The 23857-nt window shown below is 36.1% G+C and overlaps 1 protein-coding gene across 7 annotated transcripts in view; it reads left to right on the plus strand.

Moving 5' to 3' along the window:
* Positions 1 to 3392: 3392 nt before the first annotated feature.
* LOC123557244 (WD repeat-containing protein 19-like) overlaps positions 3393 to 23857 on the plus strand; it is a 52063-nt gene continuing 31598 nt past the window's right edge. For 2 of the 7 annotated variants that reach the window (XM_045348595.2, XM_053543596.1), the window contains exons 1-14: positions 3393 to 3530; positions 4111 to 4199; positions 4965 to 5030; positions 5667 to 5792; positions 6141 to 6239; positions 8702 to 8915; positions 9613 to 9725; positions 11934 to 12015; positions 12497 to 12588; positions 13081 to 13321; positions 14428 to 14442; positions 16238 to 16352; positions 17227 to 17247; positions 22239 to 22345. In XM_045348595.2, coding sequence (XP_045204530.2) covers positions 3525 to 3530; positions 4111 to 4199; positions 4965 to 5030; positions 5667 to 5792; positions 6141 to 6239; positions 8702 to 8915; positions 9613 to 9725; positions 11934 to 12015; positions 12497 to 12588; positions 13081 to 13321; positions 14428 to 14442; positions 16238 to 16352; positions 17227 to 17247; positions 22239 to 22345 — 1386 coding nt within the window. In that variant the 5' untranslated portion in view covers positions 3393 to 3524. The remainder of the gene's footprint in view (positions 3531 to 4110; positions 4200 to 4964; positions 5031 to 5666; positions 5793 to 6140; positions 6240 to 8701; positions 8916 to 9612; positions 9726 to 11933; positions 12016 to 12496; positions 12589 to 13080; positions 13322 to 14427; positions 14443 to 16237; positions 16353 to 17226; positions 17248 to 22238; positions 22346 to 23857) is intronic. The other 5 variants (XM_053543598.1, XM_053543599.1, XM_053543600.1 and 2 more) reach the window with 3 other exon arrangements.

The raw sequence follows: 23857 nt of genomic DNA on the forward strand, positions 1-23857 counted from the left end.
CTAGTATATTCCGGTGGTAGCTGCTCGAACTAGGACATAACCCTTCCAGATATGGTCAAAAGAGCAAAATATTCCAAGTTAGAAACTATCTGGTCACCAACGACCTCTTCTGAAAATCTAAGCTACCTATTTATACGATATTGGTCGGACTCATAACTACACATTCATGTAGGGTATGCCTATATTCCCTTACCATAAAGGCTCAAACAGGGTCGGAAGCCTTTAAACTTAATGTGGAATTATGCGCATTCTTCAAGTAAAAATCCAGCTGAAATAGAAGTGTGTATAAAAAGGGTGGGGGAAATTATAGCTTTTAACCCAATATACCAAACTCTTCCTGTTACCTGTACGAAATAATAACTTAAACTTTTATTAGTTTCCAAATAGGACTTTTCTTATTTTGACTGGGCAGTCTTTTTAAGAAAAGTCAAACTTCACGCAGGAGTTGCTTCCATTCAACTTCAGAAATCTCTACCTATAGGCAAGGGAGATCACTGCGTAGAAAATTGAAGAAAAAACAGTGACTATTATTTTACCATTTCTAAAGCATCAACTTCAAATACTTATGCGGCATTATCGTTAATTTAACACATTTAAATGCACAGCAACCGAAAATTGCTTTTATGAAACTTTCACCAAAAACATACTATGTGCAGTAAGATGCGCATAATGCCACTTTAAACAAGGTTAAAACAGTGATATTTTTGACCCGGCCATCCTGTAGGGCTACTCAAGGGCTACAAAATGTACCTATAACTGTGGTGATTCGAAGTCGAAATTATGAGTTAGTATCTCGAACTTCTAACAGTTACTCTACATTTCGATAAAAGTTACTCGAAATTTTGTTCTTGTAACTCAAAATTTCGAATTAGTATTTCGAAATTTCGAGTTAATAGATAACATGCACATGCGACTAATGCTCTGCCCATTTGCAAAAACTAACACTCAGGGCGGCACTAGGAATGGAATTACTCTTGGTAGGAAAAATTATTGGATGTCTCCCGTGTAGGGTGCTTCAAATTCTACGCGTTGAAGAACCAAAGGAAGCTTCTGGAATCGGAACATCTTCTGTATTTTGCTTAAATATTAAAAAAGCCACACACTATATAGCTGCATTGTCAAACCATCTGCGAAGTGCACTTAATTAGTAGTAAATGAATGTAACAAACGGGCACTTTATATATCCATGATCGACGGTACATTTTAAAATGAAATTTATATACAAAATTATATGTATGTGCTTTTGATGTCTTGTTGAGTTGTAAATTATAGACAGACTGTTTATGAAATTACTTAGTCTGGCTACCGACTAGATAATCTTTTTAATTTTTTAAGATCATTTCTCTTATATATTCTGACTGATCTTTCTTGGCTCTTGTGAGAAGAAAAGGGACATAATTACACAAAATTTGAATAGTCTTAGAAATTAACAGAAATAGATACAATGTTCCATATATTTTGAACAAGTTTTTTTTTGTCAATAGGTTGTCAGATTAAGGAATCGTGCTGGTGCCATCAGAGATTTGTAGTAAGTCCTACGTGCGACTTATTCACTAACTCCTACGACAGATAGATGATAATTGAGCCGCGCCATGAGAAAACCAACATAGTGCGTTTGCGACCAGCATGGCCGATCCAGACCAGCCTGCGCATCCGCGCATTCTGGTCAGGATCCATGCTGTTCATTATGGTTTCTCTCATTGCAATAGGAAAGCGAACAGCATGGATCCTGACCAGATTGCGCGGATGTGCAGGCTGGTCTTGATCAATGACTATGTTGGTTTTCCCATGGCGGGGCTCATATATAGATGTACAATGAGCAAAATGCATCACAATGACTTCTTTACAAGAATGTAAAGTTAACAATTACGTTACATTATTGAGTTATCTAAGAAGGTTGCAATAACTAGAAAACCGTGTAAAAATTAGTAATTAGAGTTTCTCAAATAAGGAAATCCGAAATTCAACCAAAGTTCTGTGGCAACTTATATATACATATCAGCGTTTAATATTACTAAAATGTATACATGTCTTACTTTCCAAGTTGTTGTCATATGCTGGTTCACGTTTTTAGTGGGAACGAATTTTCCTTACACTATTTACTTGCACGTACATCAGAAAAAATATCATATGAACAGATAATGCAAATACTTTAGAGCCAACTCATGAAATTCTTCATGCACATTTCCGTTTATACAGAATATATCAGACTTAATAGGGTCATTAGGTTGTATATATTGTGACAAAAAAAATCATAACCAGTGAATTTTATAAAACTTTAGAGCAGTGATTGTTTCGGTTTAAAGTAGATGGGATGGAACTGTGGTGACATTATAAACTACAACTTTATCGGTACAACCGTAACACTTGTTAATAATGATATTTTTATTCTCCCATTTCAGTAAAAACGACTTAACTATCATAAGCAGACACCCCCCCCCCCCCTCCCCAAAAGAAAAAGAAAAAAAAGAGAAAAAGTTCTCATTATTAACAATACACACTGTATAAAATCCTTACCAGTACATATAACTGCTTATTAACATTGACTTTTTTCCCTATATCTACCGTTATTTATGTAAAAAGTCAATTTTGGGGGTCCCACTCGCAAAGTTTGGGCTGCACCCCTCCCCTTACCTCTGTTCCTGCAGTATGACAACAATAGGTTGGGTGTTGATTAGTTATCATCAGAATTATGTTTTTGCATTACTCGTGCCCAAATTCATTGAGAAATATAGGTCAGTTCTGGGGATATGGCTCTAGCGGAACTGACAGTATTTACTGGTAAAAACACGTTAAACCAAACCAAAGAAACAAATATGCATATAAATGCTAAAACGTTACCAAAGAATTCTGGTTACCAAAAGTATACACTGATATTGCAAATACACTAGTTTGTACCGCATTTGCAAGCGCACATTAATAATATGCCTGTCTAGGCGTTGTATAGTCTACCACGATTGCTGTTATGAAGTTATTTTAAGAATCATAAGAAGATTCTGTTTTGCTCAGAAATATTTATCATGTTTATCCATTAGCCAGTATGCGTATAGTCGACTATATAGTATAAGTAAAAGAAATAACAAACCATTTTGCAGACCTTAAATCCAAAGTTGTTTTTTTTTTTTTTTCACGACTATTAGAACTATGTTGAAAGGACAACTCTTCACAAGTTCCTGGATTTAAATGTCTTTTGGGAAATGCGTGGAGCTCAGAACCATTGAACATACTATTTCTAATTTGTACTTTGTCTCTGCTCAATTTAACAAAATTGTATAGCTCCTGACGTGTCGTTATTTAATTTTTTCAATATTTGGATTAATAATGAATCTTTTTGGCAATTATCTCTACTTTAGGTTCCTTTGCAACCGTTAAGTGGACTGGTTTACAAAATTAGTACCCAATCATTGACTTTTTCGAAAATATTCCAATAACCATTCAAAATTCCAGTCGCCAAGTTCAACAAATTTCAACAAATTTGTCTGTAAAATAATTTAACTAATTTTGAGAACTGTGTGGTTTAACAGATGAAGGCATGTTATTTTTCAAATGATTCTAACTCGTTCACGTCATTTTTTATGCAAGTAGTTCGCATGTACTTTATGAAGTCCGTAAAATGCATATCTTGGCACAACCAAATTGAATTTTATTTCCGGACGCTTTAATATCTGTTTGCTAGTTTTCAGTCATGCAAGTCGAACTGTTTGGTTTATTAGGGAATGCCGGTCACGACATGCTGGTTGCTACTTGCCAGTCCAATAAGGAAAAGACAGTGGCTAGGGTCTTGTAACTGGAACTCTACACCTAGAGTCTAGAGGTCCGGTTACTGGACCCCTAGACAACCAGTGTAGGGCTGTCTACAGGTCCGGTAGTCAATTTGAATACTTGAATGGTACTATTCTATCCCTGCCAACTGTCTGCCAATATCTTATAGCATTAACTATGTAGGTTATTGAGTGAATTTTCCTTCAGAGTATATATAAGGACTAATAGGAACAACTTTAACTTTCAAAGATGTTTAGCAACATTTTTAGCCAAGGCCCTTAATTTTAGCACAAAGTTTGTCCTGTTTTGAATAAACGTGCAAATCAATTTAAATGATTTTATTTTCAGCGTGTTTTCTGTATCAGCGGTGGACGTGGAGGTGGCGGGGTACAGTATGCATGGCAGAAATCACTTGGAAACTACATTGCAACCTCCAGGTATTGTATATAAATTAATGACTCACATGCATCTCACAGTAAAGATTGGAAACATGACATTAAATCTTTGGGAAAAACAAAAGTCCAGAATCTTTGAACAGTTTTAAAGCATTTTTTAGCTGACTTTCGAAGAGGTCAGCGTCGGAGTCGCCGTTGGTTAAAGTTTTGTCAAATAACTCTGTTACTATCAAAGCTATTGACTTGAAACATAAAGTAGTTATTTGCTATCAAAGTCTACACCAGGAGAAACAATCCCCATAACTCTGATTTGAATTTTGACAGAGTTATGCCCCTTTTTAACTTAGACTTTTTTGGTTAAAATTTTTGATATTTAGAGTCAAATATCTCTGTTACTATCATAGCTTTTGACTTGAAATTTAAAATAGTTATTTACTATCAAAGTCTATACCAGGAGAAACAATCCCCATAATTCTGTTTGAATTTTTACAGAGTTATGCCCCTTTTTAACTTAGAATTTTTTGGTTAAAGTTTTATAAAGTTTTTACTGGCAAAGCTCTAATTCAGAGTCAACCACTGAGAAAAATCGAGCGTGCTGTCTTACTGACAGCTTTTGTTTGTAATTCTTGAAACTTATAAAAGATAAGGATTTGATACCATATACCTTTCTGTTGTCTGTACAGTATTAAAGCTGAATTTAGCCAATTTTGTAAGATTCGAGTTCATGAAATCAACCATGCTAGCATGATAATTATGCCTTTTGTACCATATCAGTTTTTATCAATGAGTAAATTTGTATGTTTGCAGCAATGACAATTTGGTAAAGATTTATGACAGACATGGAGACCTGAAACAGGAAATACAGCTTCAGGGGTAAGTGGTATATAATTTGATAAAACTGTTAAGTTATATCATTACGCAAGAAAGATATGTTCATGATTAACATCTATTAATTTTGTTGAAAAAAGACTAAATTTTAATTTAAGGTTTAATAATAGATTAAAACATAGCCAATATTTTTACTCTAACTTGAAATCTCAGTCCCTTTAATGTCATGATTCAGTGTAATTCAGTTTAAAAGATGCTGTCAGGTTCCTGTTCTTAGTATTCTTTAAATAAATCACATTATTGGATAAGAAAAAGAAATTTCAAATGGTTACTTTTGATTTTTGATTTGTGTACTCTCCACCCACTTAGCTCAATAGGGAGAGTGCAGATGTACAGATAGCAGGGTCATGAGTTCAATAGGCAGGCAAGGCATTTATTCTCAGTGGCGATTGATAAAAGACATTGTGACTGAAATCATTTGTCCTCCACCTCTGCTTCATGTGGGGAAGTTGGTAGAACCTGAGAACAGGTTAATACTGGTACAGAATCCAGGGACACTGGTAAGGCGAGTTGCCTGTCATTACATAACTGAAATATAGTTGAAAACGGCAGTTTTAGACGGTGCTAAAACCCCAAACAAACAAACAATCAAATAAATTTGTGTACCAATTTTAATTACAGACCTTGCACAGGACTTGGCTGGGATAAGGATGGGGATATTCTGGCTATTATCAATGAAAGAAACACAAACATCACCATGTGGGATGCTAACACTGGTAAAACATCTTCCATGGATAGTGGACTCAGGTTCGTTGTTACAACCATGCTTTCTTTAAATTATCACACAAACATGCAGTATACGGTCATGTTTTGAGTACATTAGCAATAGGGATTTCTAGACCATTTGTAGTGTACTTTAACCTCTGAATGATGACCACTTGCAAATACATTGTACACCAAATTTTTTACCATTCTAAAGGTGGTAGTTATTGATGGGTTAGACTGGAGAATGTTTTCTGTAAAAAAGACTGTTTGTATTTGAGTATTCTTAGTTATACATGACAAATGAAAAAAATCACTTTTATATAATTTCTATATTGATTTCATATATTTGATCAAATGATCTCACAGCTAATTTTTGTTTGCATATTTCAGAGATCCCTTGTCATTCTTGTTATGGGCAAAGGCAGGACCATACCTAGCTGTAGGTACAGTGAAGGGTAACCTACTCATCTACAATCAACAGACCTCAAGGTAGGTACACTGCATTATCAGTATATGCTAAACTTCCAGGTTGGAAACTGATACACTGCATCATTAGTACATGCTGAAGTTACAGGTAGGTTCACAGCAACTTAGTACATGAAAAACTTGTAGGTGGGTTCACTGCATTATAAGTACACGTAAACTTCTAGACAGATTCATCGCATCGTTGGTACATGCTAAATTTTCAGATAAGTTGGTATCTGCTAAACTTAAGGTAAGTAACTGGTTCACTGCAACAGAAGTACTAGCTAAACTTTGAGGGAGGTTCCTGCAGCATTAGTACATGCTAAACTTGCAGGAAGGTTCAAATGCTCAGGTGAGTGATTATGATCACTCAATGTCTGTCGTCTGTCTGTCATCCGTCAACATTTAGCTTCTATATGCGATAGAGGCTGTATTTTTATGCCCCCGGCATCTATTGATATGGGGGGCATATAGTGATTGTCCTGTCCGTCCGTCCATTCGTTCTTCCGTCCGTACAAGGTTAACCAAATGGGATCGTTTCGTCTAGCATCAATACCCCTTACTAGAATGACTTGATACTAATGCAGATGTAACCTGTGACCATTCCTCATCTTCAGACATCACCTGACCTCAGTTTGACCTTGACCTCATTTTGGACTTAGGTTGCTTTATATGGGCCATCTCTTGGTTAACCAAATGGGACCGTTTCGTCTAGCATCAATACTGCTTACAAGAATGAATTGATACTAATACAGATGTAACTTGTGACCATTCCTCATCTTCAAACATCACCTGACCTCAGTTTTACCTTGACCTCATTTTGGACTTAGGTTGCTTTATATGGGCCATCTCTTGGTTAACCAAATGGGACTGTTTCGTCTAGCATCAATACTGCTTACAAGAATGATTTGATACTAATACAGATGTAACCTGTGGCCATTCCTCATCTTCAAACATCACGTGACCTCAGTTTGACCTTGACCTCGTTTTGGACTTGGGTTGCTTTGTATCGACAAGGATGCCACCGGGGTCATCAAACGTTATTTGAACGCAGCTCCTTGTTCAATTGATCTTCATGAAATTTGGTCAAAATGATTGCCTTGATAAAATCTAGGCCAAGTTCGAAAATGGGTCATCTTGGGTCAAAAACTAGGTCACTAGGTCAAATAAAAAAAAACCTTGTGTATGCCATAGAGGCTGTATTTTTCAATTGATCTTCATTGAATGTGGTCAGAATAATAGCCTTGATGAAATCTAGGTCAAGTTTGAATGTTGGTTATCTGAGGTCAAAAACTAGGTCACTAGGTCAAATCAAAGAAAAACCTTGTGTATGCGATAGAGGCTGTATTTTTCAATTGATCTTCATAAAATTTGGTCAGAATGATTTCCTTGATGAAATCTAGGTCGGGTTTGAATATTGGTCATCTGGGGTCAAAAACTAGGCCACTAGGTCAAATCAAAGAAAGACTTTTTGTATGCAATAGAGGCTGTATTTTTCAATTGATCTTCATAAAATTTGGTCAGAATGATTTCCTTGATGAAGTCTAGGATTTCAAATATGGGTCATCTGGGGTCAAAAGCTAGGTCACTAGGTCAAATCAAAGAAAAACATTGTGTGTGCGATAGAGGCTGTATTTTTCAATTGATCTTCATGACATTTTGTCAGAATGATTGCCTTGATGAAATCTAGGTCGAGTTCAGATATGTGTCATCTGGGGTCAAAAACTAGGTCAAATCAAAGAAAAACATTGTGTATGCAATAGAGGCTGTATTTTTTAATTGATTTTCATGAAATTTGGTCAGAATGATTGCCTTGATGAAATCTAGGTCGAGTTCAAATATGGGTCATCTGGGGTCATAAAGTAGGTCACTAGGTCAAATCAAAGAAAAACCTTGTGTATTCGATAGAGGCTGTATTTTTCAATTGATCATCATGAAATTTGATCAGAATGATTGCCTTCATAAAATCTAGGTAAAATTTGAATATGGGTCATCTGGGGTCAAAAACTAGGTCACTAGGTCATATCAAAGAAAATACTTGTTTTAACTCGAGAGACCACATTTTTGGTCCAATCTTAATGAAAATTGACCAGAATATTTGTTTCCATGAAATCACTAGGTCAACATGTTTATACTGTTATGGTGTGTTTCTCAGGTGAGCGACCTAGGGCCATCTTGGCCCTCTTGTTTCTTTTCAGTGTAAGATCAAAACATTTTTCAGGCAGTGAACACAAGATGCTATGCATTTTGAGGGATGTTTTAAAAAGAATGGCAACCAGTCTCCACATCTATTAATATTTTAAGTTAACTAAAATGATTATAACACAGTTGTAAAGGTTGTAGTTATTTTCAGTACAGATTTCACTGGAATCAAATTATAGATAACTTTGCTACATCAGTTTGATTAGAGGACTGTCATGTCCACAAGCACTAACAGTACCTTCCAGACCGGCCCTTCAAATAAGCAAAAATTTATTTTTTTCCAGAAAAATTCCAATTATTGGCAAGCATTCGAGGAGGATTACATGTGGTTCATGGAGTAATGAGAACCTGTTGGCTCTTGGAAGCGAAGACAAGACAATTACAATAAGCAATCCAGAGGGAGATACACTACGTCAGACATCTACGAGGGCTGAACCTGGCGATATACAGTTCTCAGAGATGAAAGGGGATGAGAGATCATCTATGGGAGAAAATACTGTAAGGGCTAAGGACTTAATATTTATTTAATTTATGTGAGGATCATATACTTTTTGTATGGTGTTTGTTGGTTGAAGTATGTACGGTACAATGTAATGCAAACTGTGTACACCAGCATACTTTTATGTTTGGCAAAGTCAAGGCATTTGGGGTTTTCTTGCCTACTAATGAAGAAGAGAGGGTATTTGGTTTTGCTCGTTGTCAGTCTGTTTGTCTGAAAAAAAGTCTCAGTGCATACCATGATATGGACCAAAACGTCTTGATAGCCTGCAGTACCATAGTAAGGCGAGATTCTCGATCCTAATTATTTGATAACGATAATGATGACACTTTCACAGATAGCAGAAAATTAGATTATATAAGTAGAGAAAAAACGCATTAAACGCTACAATTTCTTTTTCCATTTTCTTGTTCGAATCACCACCTATAATGTTACATGTAAACCCTTTTCATGGAAATTGATTTATTTATACGGTTTAGTGTATGGTGGACTGTATTGATTAAGTAAATTTAGGTATATGCAATTCTTATAAAGAAAAGCAAAATTGTTAGAGGGATCACATGTGCTATGTTTGCAGAACTGATAAAAGATTTATTACATTTTAAATTCTATTTGTTGACATTTCAGTAACATTTTGGCAGATTTGATAACCGATATGTAAATGTCAGTCAAACATTACTATTGTAAATATTTCAGGTGAGTGTTGTTATAGGAAAGAAAACATTGTTTCTCTACAACATGCATGACTCCGAAAACCCGGTAGAGCTGGCATTTCAGCAGAAATATGGCAATATCATGTCTTATAGATGGTAAGTTCAACCAGCAAGGGTCAGAACTTTAAATTTGCTATCCTGGCTTTTTTTTTGTAAAACCAAGAGACAGTAAGATTGAATAATTAGCACATATTTGGAAGTTCGTCTTGCTTTTTTAGCTCACCTGAGCACAAAGTGCTCAGGGTGAGGTATTGTGATCGCTCACCGTCCGGCGTCCGTCCGTCCGTTGTACGTCCGTCTGTCGTCCGTCCACACTTTCCTTTAAACAACATCTCCTCCTAAACCAACTGGCCAATTTTGATGAAACTTCACAGGGATGTTCCTTGGATGGCCCCCTTTCAAAATTGTTCAAAGAATTGAATTCCATGCAGAACACTGGTTGCCATGGCAACCGAAAGGAAAAACTTTAAAAATCTTCTCAAAAACCAGAAGCCCTAGAGCTTAGATATTTGGTGTGAAGCATTGCCTAGTGGACCTCTACCAAGTTTGTTCAAATCATGACCCCGGGGTCAAAATTGACCCCGCCCCAGGGGTCACTTGATTTTACATAAGAAAATCTTAAAAAAATCTTCTTCTCAAAAACCAGAAGCCTTAGAGCTTAGATATTTGACATGTAGCATTGCCTAGTGGACCTCTACTAAAGTTGTTCAAATCATGACCCCGGGGTCAAAATTGACCCTGCCCCAGGGGTCACTTGATTTTACATAGGAAAATCTTCAAAAAATTTCTAAAAATAAACCAGAAGGCCTAGAGCTTAGATATTTCACATGTAGCATTGCCTAGTGGACCTCTACAAAATTTATTCAAATCATGGCCCCCGGGGTCAAAATTGACCCCGCCCCAGGGGTCACTTGATTTTACATAGGAAAATATTTAAAAAATCTTCTTCTCAAAAACCAGAAGCCCTAGAGCTTAGATATTTGACATGTAGCATTGCCTAGTGGACCTCTACTAAAGTTGTTCAAATTATGACCCGGGGGTCAAAATTGACCCCGCCCCAGGGGTCACTTGATTTTACATAGGAAAATATTTTAAAAATCTTCTTCTCAAAAACCAGAAGCCTAGAGCTTAGATGTTTGACATGTAGCATTGCCTAGTGGACCTCTACTAAAGTTGTTCAAATTATGACCCGGGGGTCAAAATTGACCCTGCCCTAGGGGTCACATGACTTTACATAGGAAAATCTTCAAAAGTTTTCTAAAAATAAACCAGAAGGCCTAGAGCTTAGATATTTCACATGTAGCATTACCTAGTGGACCTCTACAAAATTTGTTCATATCATGACCCCCTGGGTCAAAATTGACCCCGCCCCAGGGGTCACTTGATTTTACATAGGAAAATCTTCAAAAATTTTGTAAAAATAAACTAGAAGGCGTAGAGACTAGATATTTGACATGTAGCATTGCCTAGTGGACCTCTACAAAATTTGTTCAAACCTTGTCCCCCGGGGTCAAAATTGACTCCGCCCTAGGGGTCACTTGATTTTACATAGGAAAATCTTTAAAAAAAATCTAAAAATAAACCAGAAGGCCTAGATCTTAGATATTTGACATGTAGCATTGCCTATTAGACTTTTACAAAATTTATTCAAATCATGACTCCTGGGGTCAAATTGACCCTGCCCCATGGGGTTACTTGATTGTACATAGAAAAATCTTCAAAATTTTCTGAAAATAAACCAGAAGAGCTTAGATATTTGACATATAGCATTGCCTAGTGGACCTCTACAAAAAGTTTTCAAATCTTGTTTTTAAAGTTACTTAAAGAAAATTTCAACTATATTTTCTCATAATTCTTTTGATTGATTTCTATTATGATCTTTTGACCTTGAAGACTTGTCCTTAAGTGCAATGATAACAGGTGAGCGATATAGGGCCATCATGGCCCTCTTGTATATTACAACTGTTGTGTTTTGTATTAGTTAAATATTAGATTTTTTTTTTTTTTTAATTCTTTCTGTTACAACTGTATTTGTTTGTATGTACATCAGTTTCACGATTAAGCCAATAAATAAGGTTTACTTCAACCAGAATGTGTGCTGATCTTTTCTGAAGTTAGCAACAACTGTGCTACAAATGAAAATTTAGGAAAATGAAAAATTTTACTTTTCCCTTATTTACAGAAGTGGCAATTCTCAGGCACTTAAGCATTGTAATGTATCTCATTTCAGTTACTACTAAAATGTTTAATGAAGATTTTGCAAAGATTTCACATTTGGATATTGGTATAAAATCATTATTACAGGTACGGAGATGGTTATATAATGATTGGATTTTCTCACGGCTTCTTCGTTGTTATCTCAACTCACATGAAGGAAATCGGTCAGGTAAGATGTTAAATGTTGTAACAAGGATTTGGGAAATGGTTGAATGAATATTAGGAAATGTAAAATTGAATTATCTGGAAGGGAAGTTTTATGTTTTTGTTTAGAATTATAGTAAGTGTTAGTCAGTTGTAACCATTAACAGAACTACCTGGTTGTCAAAATCCCCTCTCTTGATGTGACACTATTAAATACTGGAGTCGACTTTTAGTAAGAAATTTGTTAAGATTGGGAGTTGTATTATATACATGTAGGTTACAACGGTGTCAGCTGCTCAGCCTGATGGTCGTATTTTCTAACCAACCTGCCTTATGAGCTTCTTTCCCCAAAAACCAAAAGTGGGTTTCATCCAAGAGATTTACAGGAGAAGGATAGAAGTAGATGTTGCAACTACGTCTACCCTCAAGCTGAAATACATTGATATAAACTTAACTTCTTTACTAACATTAGTTCTTGTTTCTGATTGAGGCTGTATGTATTTCAGGAGTTGTTTCAGGCACGTAATCACAAAGATAACCTCAGCTGTATTGCCATATCTCTGTCATTGAACAAGGCAGCTTCCTGTGGAGATAATTGGTAAGCATTTCTGACAATATTCATATTTAGCTCTTACTGTGCTAAATTTCTATAGTGAACTTGTCCATCTTGCAATTTGAACAGTACCATTAACTCTTAAAATGGGTGCTTCCCTAAAAGATACTTGCTGAATGGCGAACAGTGCAGATTATGATCAGACTGCATGGATGTTCAGGCTGATCATGAACTACGCTAGTCACAAAGGCAGAATCAATCGTGTCCAGCATGAGAGGGGTTGATATTGGTCTTCAATATGAAATTATTCTGCTTACTTTGCAGAAATGTTTGTTTAGTATTCAGTTGTATTTACATTTTTGTACGGAAGGGAAGTAATTTATATTCTCTTGGAGAAGGAATGCAAATATTTGTTTATGAGAACTGTTATGAGAACCTGTAAAAACCCTTTACAACCCACATGTTTACATGCACTCAAGATACATTTCTCAGTCTTGTACCTATGCATTTCATACAGGTAAACTGATCTATTTTTAGTATCAAGATCCATGACCTCTCTGACCTGAAGGAAATGTTTGCAATCATCAACCTGGATGATGAGCGCAGTTTAGACCGTATGGAATGGACAGATGATGGTCAGCTGTTGGCCATAACATCTACAAAAGGAAATTTGTATGTGTATCTCACAAGTCTGCCGATGTTGGCCGCCACACAACAAACCAGGATTGCCCACCTTACCTCTCTGCTTGAGGTGACAATCGAGGACAACATCCAACAGGTATGTCATAATTTTGGACAAATAATGCTTCATTTTTGGTAATCTAAGTCCATGTGTAGCTCTTTTCATTATTTTATCTGATCATATAGTCTCAAGAAAAATAGTTTATATTTAGCAAGGTAAAAAAATGTCATGTTTTTGCTTTACTTGTTTAGGTAGCTGTTATCATTTGTTCAATTGTTTTACTCCTTTGAAACATGACATATTTTATGATCATCTTCTGCTAAAGTTGCCCGTTGTCTAACTTGAGCAGTTCATATCCAGTGTTCACCAAATTGGGTCACAATTTGTATGGGCATAATATCTTGGCCAAGTTTGATAACCAAGTAGATTTTCATAAAAGTTATTCTCCTTGAATTACTAAAACTTGAGAAATTGACAAGTGTCCATGCTCTAACTTAAGCAGTCTGTATCCAGTGTCCACCAATCTTGGCCATAATGTTTATGACATAATATCTCAGACAAGTTTGATAACTATTCAGATACTTCCAGTCACTCTTGAATAATCTGAAGTTGCAAAAAGTGCCAGTGTCCACTTAATAACTTAAGCAGTTTTTATTCAAAGTTCACCAAACTTTGAATATATATGGGCATATTATTTTGGCCAAGTTTGATATCAAGGTGGATAGTCTGTTGCTTTTGAGTTATGGCCCTTGAGTAAGTTGAAATTGAGAAAATTGACAACTAGTCTGCTCAGTAAGTAAAGAAAGTGTATTGCTGTGACTGATGTATATTGTGACACCTTGCCACTCTTTTTTTTACCTTTGTGGTTGAGTTTTAACCTTTACCCTGCTAAATTTCTAAAATGGACTGGTCCATCACTCAATTTGGGCAATACCATTTATTATTTGAAGGGGTGTTTACTGAAAATATATTGACTGAATAGCGAACAGAGCAGACCATGATCAGACTGCACGGATGTGCAGGCTGATCTTGGTCTGCACTGGTCGCAAAGGCAGAATCACTTGCCGGCAGCAGGCTAAAGGTTAATATATCAGGCAGAAACATAAATTTTGCACAAAAGAAATAGAAAAGACTTCATAAGTTAACAGTCATAATTTTATAAAAGCTTGTTTATTTTTACTTATTTATGTGAATTATTATAGCCAGGTCCTGATGTGGTAAGGCTTCATCACAAACTACATGTATATTAATACTAGACTAGTGCATGCTATAACCACAAGATGTTGCTTTAAGTTGGTTTTGTTAAATGGAAACTTCAATATGCAAAATTGAGCCATGCCACGAGAAAACCAACATAGTGGTTTTGCGACCAGCATGGATCCAGACCAGCCTGCGCATCCGCGCAGACTGGTCAGGATCCATGCTGTTCGTTAACAGTTTCTCTTATTGCAATAGGCTTTGAAAGCGTACAGCATGGATCCTGACCAGACTGTGCGGATGCGCAGGCTGGTCTGGATCCATGCTGGTCGCAAAGCCACTATGTTGGATTTCTCATGGCACAGCTCATATGTTCAATCATTTCAGGGCAACGGATATAAAATCACTTTTTGTTTTCATTTATTTGGTTGTGTCATTTTATTTCATTTGTTGGGTCATTCTATAAATTCCATTTAGTTGTGTAGGTGGTGTTTTTTATATCATTATTCTTGCTTCTCTTGTTAAAGGTAGAAATTCTTGGTCTTAGATTTATGGTAGGGCGTAATGGCTTTATTGTATTTCAATATTTTTGATTTTGAAATCTTGTTCCGCAGCCTCATTTTAGTTACAAGTTAGCTGAGGAAAAAAGGTTTTAAAGAATCTGTTTTAGTCTAGAGGGAAGTTTAAAAGAAATTCCATACAGAGTTAAATGTCAGGCACTGTTCTGAATTATTTTATGACAATATAAACATATCGAGGAAAACCTACATGTAACATTTTCATTGTAATTAATCATAAATGTAATAAAGCATGCTATACTGCTGTAAAATCATTTGGTTTTGTTTGGGACGTGAATTTACGGATTTCAGGTTTGAAAGAGAAATTTACAGTCAAACTTCGTAACTCGAACTTGGCGGGACCAGCAAAATTTGTTCGAGGGATTTTTCCGGGACCTGACGACAAGTTCGAGAGAAGGGTGGTGTACGAATTATCCGAGTTAGAGTTAACGAAGTTTGACTGTAGATTTTATTAATCGTAATTTTAATTATCCGTTGAGATTTCTCTCTATGGATTCACACAACCGTGAAATCCACAAAAAATTGTTCACTACAAAAATTAATGATTTTGCAGTATTCCGTAACAATTGTGGATTTTGATTTTTTTTTTCTCACATGTTTCTGTTTTTAACTTTTATGAACAAAAATATTGTATGTCTTTAAGCAGCATGTTGAAGTAAGTTCTCACCAACCAGATCAGTGAAAAACATCAAACTTAGCAAGAAATTTAATTTGGTCATACTCTATTCTAAAAACCAACTTACTTGTAGATATACACCACTTGAATATTGAAAAAAAATATCTGTTTTGATAAAGAATGTGAATAATACGTAATAATAATTATAATCTCTTTTGCTGAGTGTTAGAAATTGACTTGAATCACTTGTCCCATATCTCTCTAGGTATCTTACTTAGGACCTCAGGTGAGGAAGCCCTCCAGCTGACTTACTTGAAGGGCAGTGGTTTTACCTAGGTTTTTGAAATGTTTGGTATGGTTCCTTTGGTCCTCTGCCACTGTTTCAAGTTGAAAAATCACCATGTTACTGTGGAATCAACTGTGTTCATGTTTTCACGTTCCACCGCCACTGTCAAAATAAATAAAAAATAAAAATATCTCTTTCAGTATGATGAGTAAAATGGTCTCGTCTTTTGCATGAAAGCTAGTGACTCAGAGATAGTTTCTAAGTTAATTTTATGTACATGCCACAAAGTAGTTTACAAAATTTCTGTACTTTTCTTTTCACATTTCTCAAAACAGGAGCAACCAGCTACCATATCTGTTGATGTAGAGCCATCTTATCTGGGACTTGGACCATACCATTTAGCTGTAGGGATGAACAACAGAGCCTGGTTTTACCTGCTAGGAGATAATGGTATGATCCTTTAGAAAAAATTTATCAAATCTGTAAACAGGCTTCATTGCAGTGGTTTATTTCTTATTTTTGGGATTTAGTTTTCATTTAATCTTTAATTCTGTAATTTGTTTTTAATTTAGTGATTTAAAGGAATTTAAGGAAAGGAACAATCAGAGGAATCAAAAGTTCTCTGCAAATTGATTTTTTTGGCTTGAATCAGTTTAGCCCTTACCCTGCTAAATTTCTATAATGAACTTGTCCATCTTTCAATTTGGACAGCACCATTAACTGTTAAAAGGGGTGCTTACCAAAAAGATACTGACTGAATGGCGAATGGTGTGGATCTTGATCAGACTGCACAGATGTGCAGGCTGATCATGATCTACACTGGTCGCAAAGGCAGAATCAATCGTGTCCAGCATGATAAGGGTAAGTGTGTATTAGCATAGGTTTGTTATAACTTTATTTCTTAATTTGAGATATAATTTGTTGATATAACTGGATAATTGTATTGACATTCCAAACTGATTTGAGCACAGCAAACAGGGTTAGTTTGTTCAAGTGTCTTATTAGCTTCAAAAGAAAATTAAGGTCCATGTAAATGATTTAGGTGATAAATGGATAAAGTCACTGATATACAATAATAAAATTGTAAGCCAGTTGCTTGAGGTTGCAAGGGCATGAACAAAATGCTCAAGTTAACCAGGTTTCAAGCGATCCAGTTATAAAATACAAGGAAAACAGCTAGACCAGATGAGTTGTTGAAGTGATCCATGATGCTGGAGTCATTGATGATTGAGCGAGTGTTGTTTTTTTTTCTTCACTCTAGTGTATGTAGCAACATAGTGTTCTGATCACCATCACCTCTATGTTTCATTTTTACCATATTCAGTTCATCACGGTTATTCTGGGGGTAAGAAATCTGAAGTGCATGACCTACCATCCATCCCAATCCTGAACTATTTCATATATAATGCATGCATATATAAAAATGACACTTGAATTTTAGACACTAGGTCAGTATAAGTGTTACATCATCACTGTTAATAAAGTCTTGATCCTTTTGATGAAGTTTGCAATATTTTATAGCATTTGTTTTATGATATATCAGCAGTTCGATAAAAGCTAAACTTCCTTACCACACTTTGATTCATTTTAATATTATATTGATGTACCAAGGATTTGTGTAACATTGGCCTAGTGTGAAAATATCATTTCATTTACCTAGCATTAAAATAATATGTAATACTTACCTATGAATTTTATACCTATTAAAATGGGACACTTTCTCTTGGTATTATAGTGTGGTCTTATGGCAACGAAATTTAGATGAGGGACCTCCATGGCTGTGTGGTTAGGTGGCTGGCTTCAAATCACTAGCCTGTCTTTGCAGTGGGTTCAAAACCTTGCTTTAACCCTTACCCTGCTAAATTTCTATAATAAACTTGTCCATCTTTCAATTTGGACAGTACCATTAACTGTTAAAAGGGGTGCATACCAAAAAGATACTGGCTGAATGGTGAACAGTGCAGATCATGATCAGACTGCATGGATGTGCAGGCTGATCTTGATCTGCACTGGTCGCAAAGGCAGAATAAATTGTGGCCAGCATTATAAGGGTTAATGTAATATTATTAATGTGAGGAATGATCCAGCTTAAGGAAAGTTGAGGGTTCTACCAAGGTGCATGCGCGTGCCTGAATCTATGTCCCAGTAAAGCACAAGGGGTCTTCCTCCACCATCAAAAGCTGGAAAAGTTGCCATATGTCCTGAAGTCTGTCAATGTGACTCTAAATCCTGCAAAAAAAGAAGGAAATGAACTTTGAACTTTGGTGCAAACCAGATTAACTTGGATATAATTGTGGTGTCTTATAGCTGAAATTTAGTTTACAAAAGGAAGAGGCCTCTGAGGAAAACCATATATATATATAGCATGTGGTGTCTTAAACCTGAAATTCAGTTTACAATGGGGAGAAGTCACTGAGGAAAACCAGTACATATGTATCAGTGGACTTCACTTATTGAAATCCACTGTCTGACTCAACAAACTGTGTCTGTGACCACACTATATTCCAAACATGAAAGTGGCCCATAGTTGATAATCAACAGTTTGATAGCCATCTGCCATGAATATATTTCTTGATTACATCATTTTTGTGCATGCATTCTTGAACTTGTGTACTAATATTTCATATTTTTCAATGCATTTTGTTTTGAATTTTGTATACATTTTCCCTATCACAGGTTTAAACATTAATAATTGTTATGATGTGTATAAAAAGCTTTGTACAGTCTGTTACCATGTGTGAGCAGTGCTGTGCTAACATATAAATGTATGAAAGTATGCTCAACTTGTTTCTTGTATACTCGAGAAATTTAGAAACGCAACATCCAATTGTGGGAAATATTCATTTTATTATTCATAAAATCTGATGTATTGTGGTGGCTCCTTTTTTTGTTACTTGAAGCGTGACCATTGTCTCCTATGTATGTGGAGCTTGTGTTGCAGTTTATGCACGCTTAGCTCAATAGGGAGAGCGCAGATCTATGGATCGCGGGGTCGTGAGTTGGATCCCCTGGTGGGGTGTATGTTCTCCATCATGATGATTGGATAAAGGATATTGTGTCTGAACGCCCCCCCCCCCCCCCCCCCCCCCCCCCCCAAAAAAAAAGGCAGTTCATACAATACAATGTTAGTAGCATATATTTACAAAAATCTAGTGTTATTAAATGTAAAAATTTGATTTCAAGTTCATTAAACACCATTTCATAGAGATTTTCTGACTTTTCTGAAATTTAGAGAATATTTAGAAAGATTATCGACTAAAATTGTCAAAAATAAATGCATCTCAAAACTCCTTTGATGAAGTACTATTACGCCTCAAAACCAATCACATTTCACTGTGCTAGAGTCATGGAAAGAACATCATGCAAACCCGCTATAGGAAACCTATCGTGACATCAGCATTGTTAACATTTTTAATTACATCAACGTGGGATATGAAAAAGTTTTGTAAAATAGAAATTAAGTCAAACTTTTATATTTGAAAATCCTGGTCAGTTTATTTAATAAATAATCAAAGTCTTCAGGTCATTTGTTGACTGATTTATCAGATATCAGATGCACAGGAATTGAATAATTTGTTTAATATCTAAGTGTCTGAACGATGATTCGTGGTATATAAGACGACAAACCACAAAAAGGCCTTGATTGTTTTCATTCTTACTTGCTCATTGAAATTTTTAATAAAAAATTATGGTGGGCTTCATTTATCCATGTAGTAATGAACCAGATGTCATGCCGCTAAGTCGTCCTCAGACGAAGTCTTCCAATAAGTCCATGTAGCATTTCTAAATTTCTCGATTGTATGTATTGTGATGAATACCTGTAATGTAATGATGAAAGGGATTGTTGTTTGAATGTAATTATAATGATGTGCTTATTGTAAAAGATAACAGAAACATTTGAGCCGCACCATGAGAAAACCAACATAGTGCATTTGCGACCAGCATGGATCCTGACCAGCCTGCGCATCCGCACAGTCTGGCCAGGATCCATGCTGTTTGCTAATGGTTTCTCTAATTGCAATAGGGTTTGAAAGCGAACAGCATGGATTCTGACCAGACTGCGCAGATGTGCAGGCTGGTCTGGATCCATGCTGGTCACAAGCGCACTATGTTGGTTTTCTCATGGTGCGGCTCATTTTTTTTTCCTGTCTTATATATACTTCAAAGTCAGATATTTTGGCAAGACTAAAAGTTTGCTTTTTCTGTTTCTAAAACTGGAATTTGTTCGCATGATTGAATATATACGTGATATATTGCCAACATGTAAGACAATTTATTTATAACAGTTACGGTATGTACATTCAATAGTGTTTACTTTTACGAATACAGCCACTGAGTAATTAAAGCAAAAATGAACGCCGCATAAACATTTATGTATTTTGTGGTATTGTAACTATGCTTTTTCAAATTTTCTTTTTAGGATTTTTTTTTAAATAAATGAAGCAGGCAGCATTTTGCATGAGAGCGCATGGCTGAAAATATCAGTGTTTCTTTATTTTTAAGTAAAATACCAACTAAACCCAGAAAACTAACTAAATAAGCGGAATAGTTACAAGGATATTTAAACTACCAAGTGGAAAAAAGTTCTAAAAACTTATTTTTTCCACAAGACTGAAAAATTATCTTATGACCTTTTTGTTTGAGCAGTTGAAAAAAAATTAGTATGATAGTTTAAAACTGACAGTTATGATACACACATACAACTCATTTTGGAAAATGTGAAGGTTATGCTACCAGATAGAAACATTTGCCCTGTCCGTCCGTCCGTCCTTCCGTCCATCCGTTCTTCCGTCCGTCCGTACGTCACACTTCATTTCCAAGCAATAACTGGAGAACCATTTGACCTAGAACCTTCAAACTTCATAGGGTTGTAGGGCTGCTGGAGTAGACGACCCCTATTGTTTTTGAAGTCACTCCGTCAAAGGTCAAGGTCACAGGGGCCTGAACATTGAAAACCATTTCCGATCTATAACTAGAGAACCACTTGACCCAGAATGTTGAAACTTCATAGGATAATTGATCATGAAGAGTAGATGACCCCTATTGATTTTGGGGTCACTCCGTCAAAGGTCAAGGTCACAGGGGCCTGAACATGGAAAACCATTTTCGATCAATAACTAGAGAACCACTTGACCCAGAATGTTGAAACTTCATAGGATGATTGTACATGCAAAGTAGATGACCCCAATCGATTTTGGGGTCACTCCATTAAAGGTCAAGGTCACAGGGGCCTGAACATTGAAAACCATTTCCGGTCAGTAACTTGAGAACCACTTGACCCAGAATGTTGAAACTTGATAGGATGATTGGTCATGCAGAGTAGATGACCCCTAACGATTTTGGGGTCACTCTGTGAAAGGTCAAGGTCACAGGGGCCTGAACATTGAAAACCATTTCCAGTCAGTAACTTGAGAACCACATGACCCAGAATGATCAAACTTCATAGGATGATTGGTCATGCAGAGTAGATGACCCCTAATGATTTTAGGGTCACTCTGTTAAAGGTCAAGGCCACAGGGGCCTGAACATGGAAAACCATTTCCAATCAATAACTTGAGAACCTCTCAATCCCAGAATGTTGAAACTTCATAGGATGATTGTTCATGCAGAGTAAATGACCCCTAATGTTTTTGGGGTCACTCCGTTAAAGGTCAAGGTCACAGAGGCCTGAACATTGATAACCAGTTCCGGTCAATAACTTGAGAACCACTTGACCCAGAATGTTGAAACTTCATAGGATGATTGAACATGCAGAGTAGATGACCCCTATTGATTTTGGGGTCAGTCTATTAAAGGTCAAGGTCACAGTGGCCTGTTCATGTAAAATCATTTTTTGGAAATAACTTAAGAACCACTTGACCTACAATGTTGAAACTTAATAGGATGATTGGACATGCAGAGTAGATGACCCCTATTTATTTTGAGGTCACTTGATCAAAGGTCAAGGTCACAGGAGCCTGAACAGTGACTTGAGAACCACTAGGCCAAGTAGATGATCCCTATTGCAGCCAACCATCAGTGTCTCTTTGACTTTCGCTCCTGACCCCTATTGACTTCTTGCCTATAGGACTTTGCATTTGGGGAGACATGCGCTTTTTTACAAAAGCATTTTCTAGTTTATAATTGAAATGGATGAATAGGTCTGTTGTTCTATAAATGATCTGTCAGTAATTAAAATATTAATATTTTCTTTATATTAAGTGATTGGTTCACTCATTATATGATAAATGTGATTATATTGAACAGCTGAACTGACAGATTCTCCTGAATGAAGTATACTACCCAGATATGTAGTACATAGTAATTGTACTGATTGTATATGGTATGTAATTGTAGGTCTAGAACAGTTGAAGGACAGGGAGTATCTGGGTACCGTCCACTCTATAAAGCTGAATTCAGACTATGCCGCTGCTCACTTTGAGGACAAAATACAACTCCATATGGTAAGGATTTTCATGGGATTCAGTTCTCAAATTCAGAAATATAAGCCTAGTTAAGAGTTGTCAAGATTAAAAGATCATTCACTTTGTATTGAGTAAAATGCAAGCTTATGTATCAGAGATAGTGCATGACTTCTTGAATGCAGTATAAATCTGGAGAAAAAAAATGAGTGGGTATTTCTCAGTGCATAATTATCTAAAAATGTTTTTATTACATTCATGTTTTAAACACTTATAGATGATAAACTGTTTACTACTTTTTCATGAGAATATATAAATTGAAATGACATCATAGATGATGTCACACACTAGATATGGTTTTTTGTGCGGCAAGATTTAAAAATTGAATTTTGACATTAACTTTGAGGTCCCATTATAACAATGTAAAAATGAGTATGTATCAAACCAGTTCATGGGATATGGTCCTTAACCTGTAAATATTTAGGATTTTTGTTGGCAATAGAGCTGACAGAAATTAATTCGGTTTGGGCTCTAAAAGTCACTTATGCTGAGCACATCCTAGGTAATAGGTTCAAAACCTTCTGAGTACTTCATATCTTCAAGTTCCAAGTCATTAAATAGATAAAATATTGTCGGGACACATTTATCATAAGTTTCCTTCACTCACTGGTTATGCCAAAAACTAAAACCATGATGTATGGCAATCGCAGCTTTTCGTGCACTGCTCCAAAGCTTTGGAACTCCCTTCCCGTAAAGATCAGGGAAGCTGACACACCAGCTGCTTTCAAAAGCCTGCTAAAAACCCACTTCTTTGTACAATATTTTGTTAACTGACCGATACATTTTATGGGTTTTTAGCTCGACTATTCGAAGAATAAGTAGAGCTATCCTACTCACCACGGCGTCGGCGTCGGTGTTGGGTGTTGGCGTCGGCGTCACACCTTGGTTAAGTTTTTCGTACCAGTCCACATTTTGACAAAGTCTTTTGAGATAAAGCTTTGAAACTTTCAACACTTGTTTACCATCATCATGGCCAGTTATAGGCAAGAGCACATAACTCCATCAAGGATTTTGGCTGAATTATGGCCCCTTTTGACTTAGAAATCATGGTTAAGTTTTTCGTACCAGTTCATATTTTGACAAAGTCTTTTAAGATAAAGCTTTGAAACTTTCAACACTTGTTTACCATCACCATGGCCAGTTATAGACAAGAGTACATAACTCCATCAGGGATTTTGGCTGAATTATGGCCCCTTTCGACTTAGAAATCTTGGTTAAGTTTTTCGTACCAGTTCATATTTAGACAAAGTCTTTTAAGATAAAGCTTTGAAACTTTCAACACTTGTTTACCATCACCATGGCCAGTTATAGGCAAGAGTACGTAACTCCATCAGGGATTTTGGCTGAATTATGGCCCCTTTCGACTTAGAAATCTTGGTTAAGTTTTTCGTACCAGTTCATATTTAGACAAAGTCTTTTGAGATAAAGCTTTGAAACTTTCAACACTTGTTTACCATCACCATGTCCAGTTATACGCAAGAGCACATAACTCCA

The sequence above is a fragment of the Mercenaria mercenaria genome, chromosome 5 (genome assembly GCF_021730395.1).
Source record: "Mercenaria mercenaria strain notata chromosome 5, MADL_Memer_1, whole genome shotgun sequence".
NCBI lineage: Eukaryota > Metazoa > Mollusca > Bivalvia > Venerida > Veneridae > Mercenaria > Mercenaria mercenaria.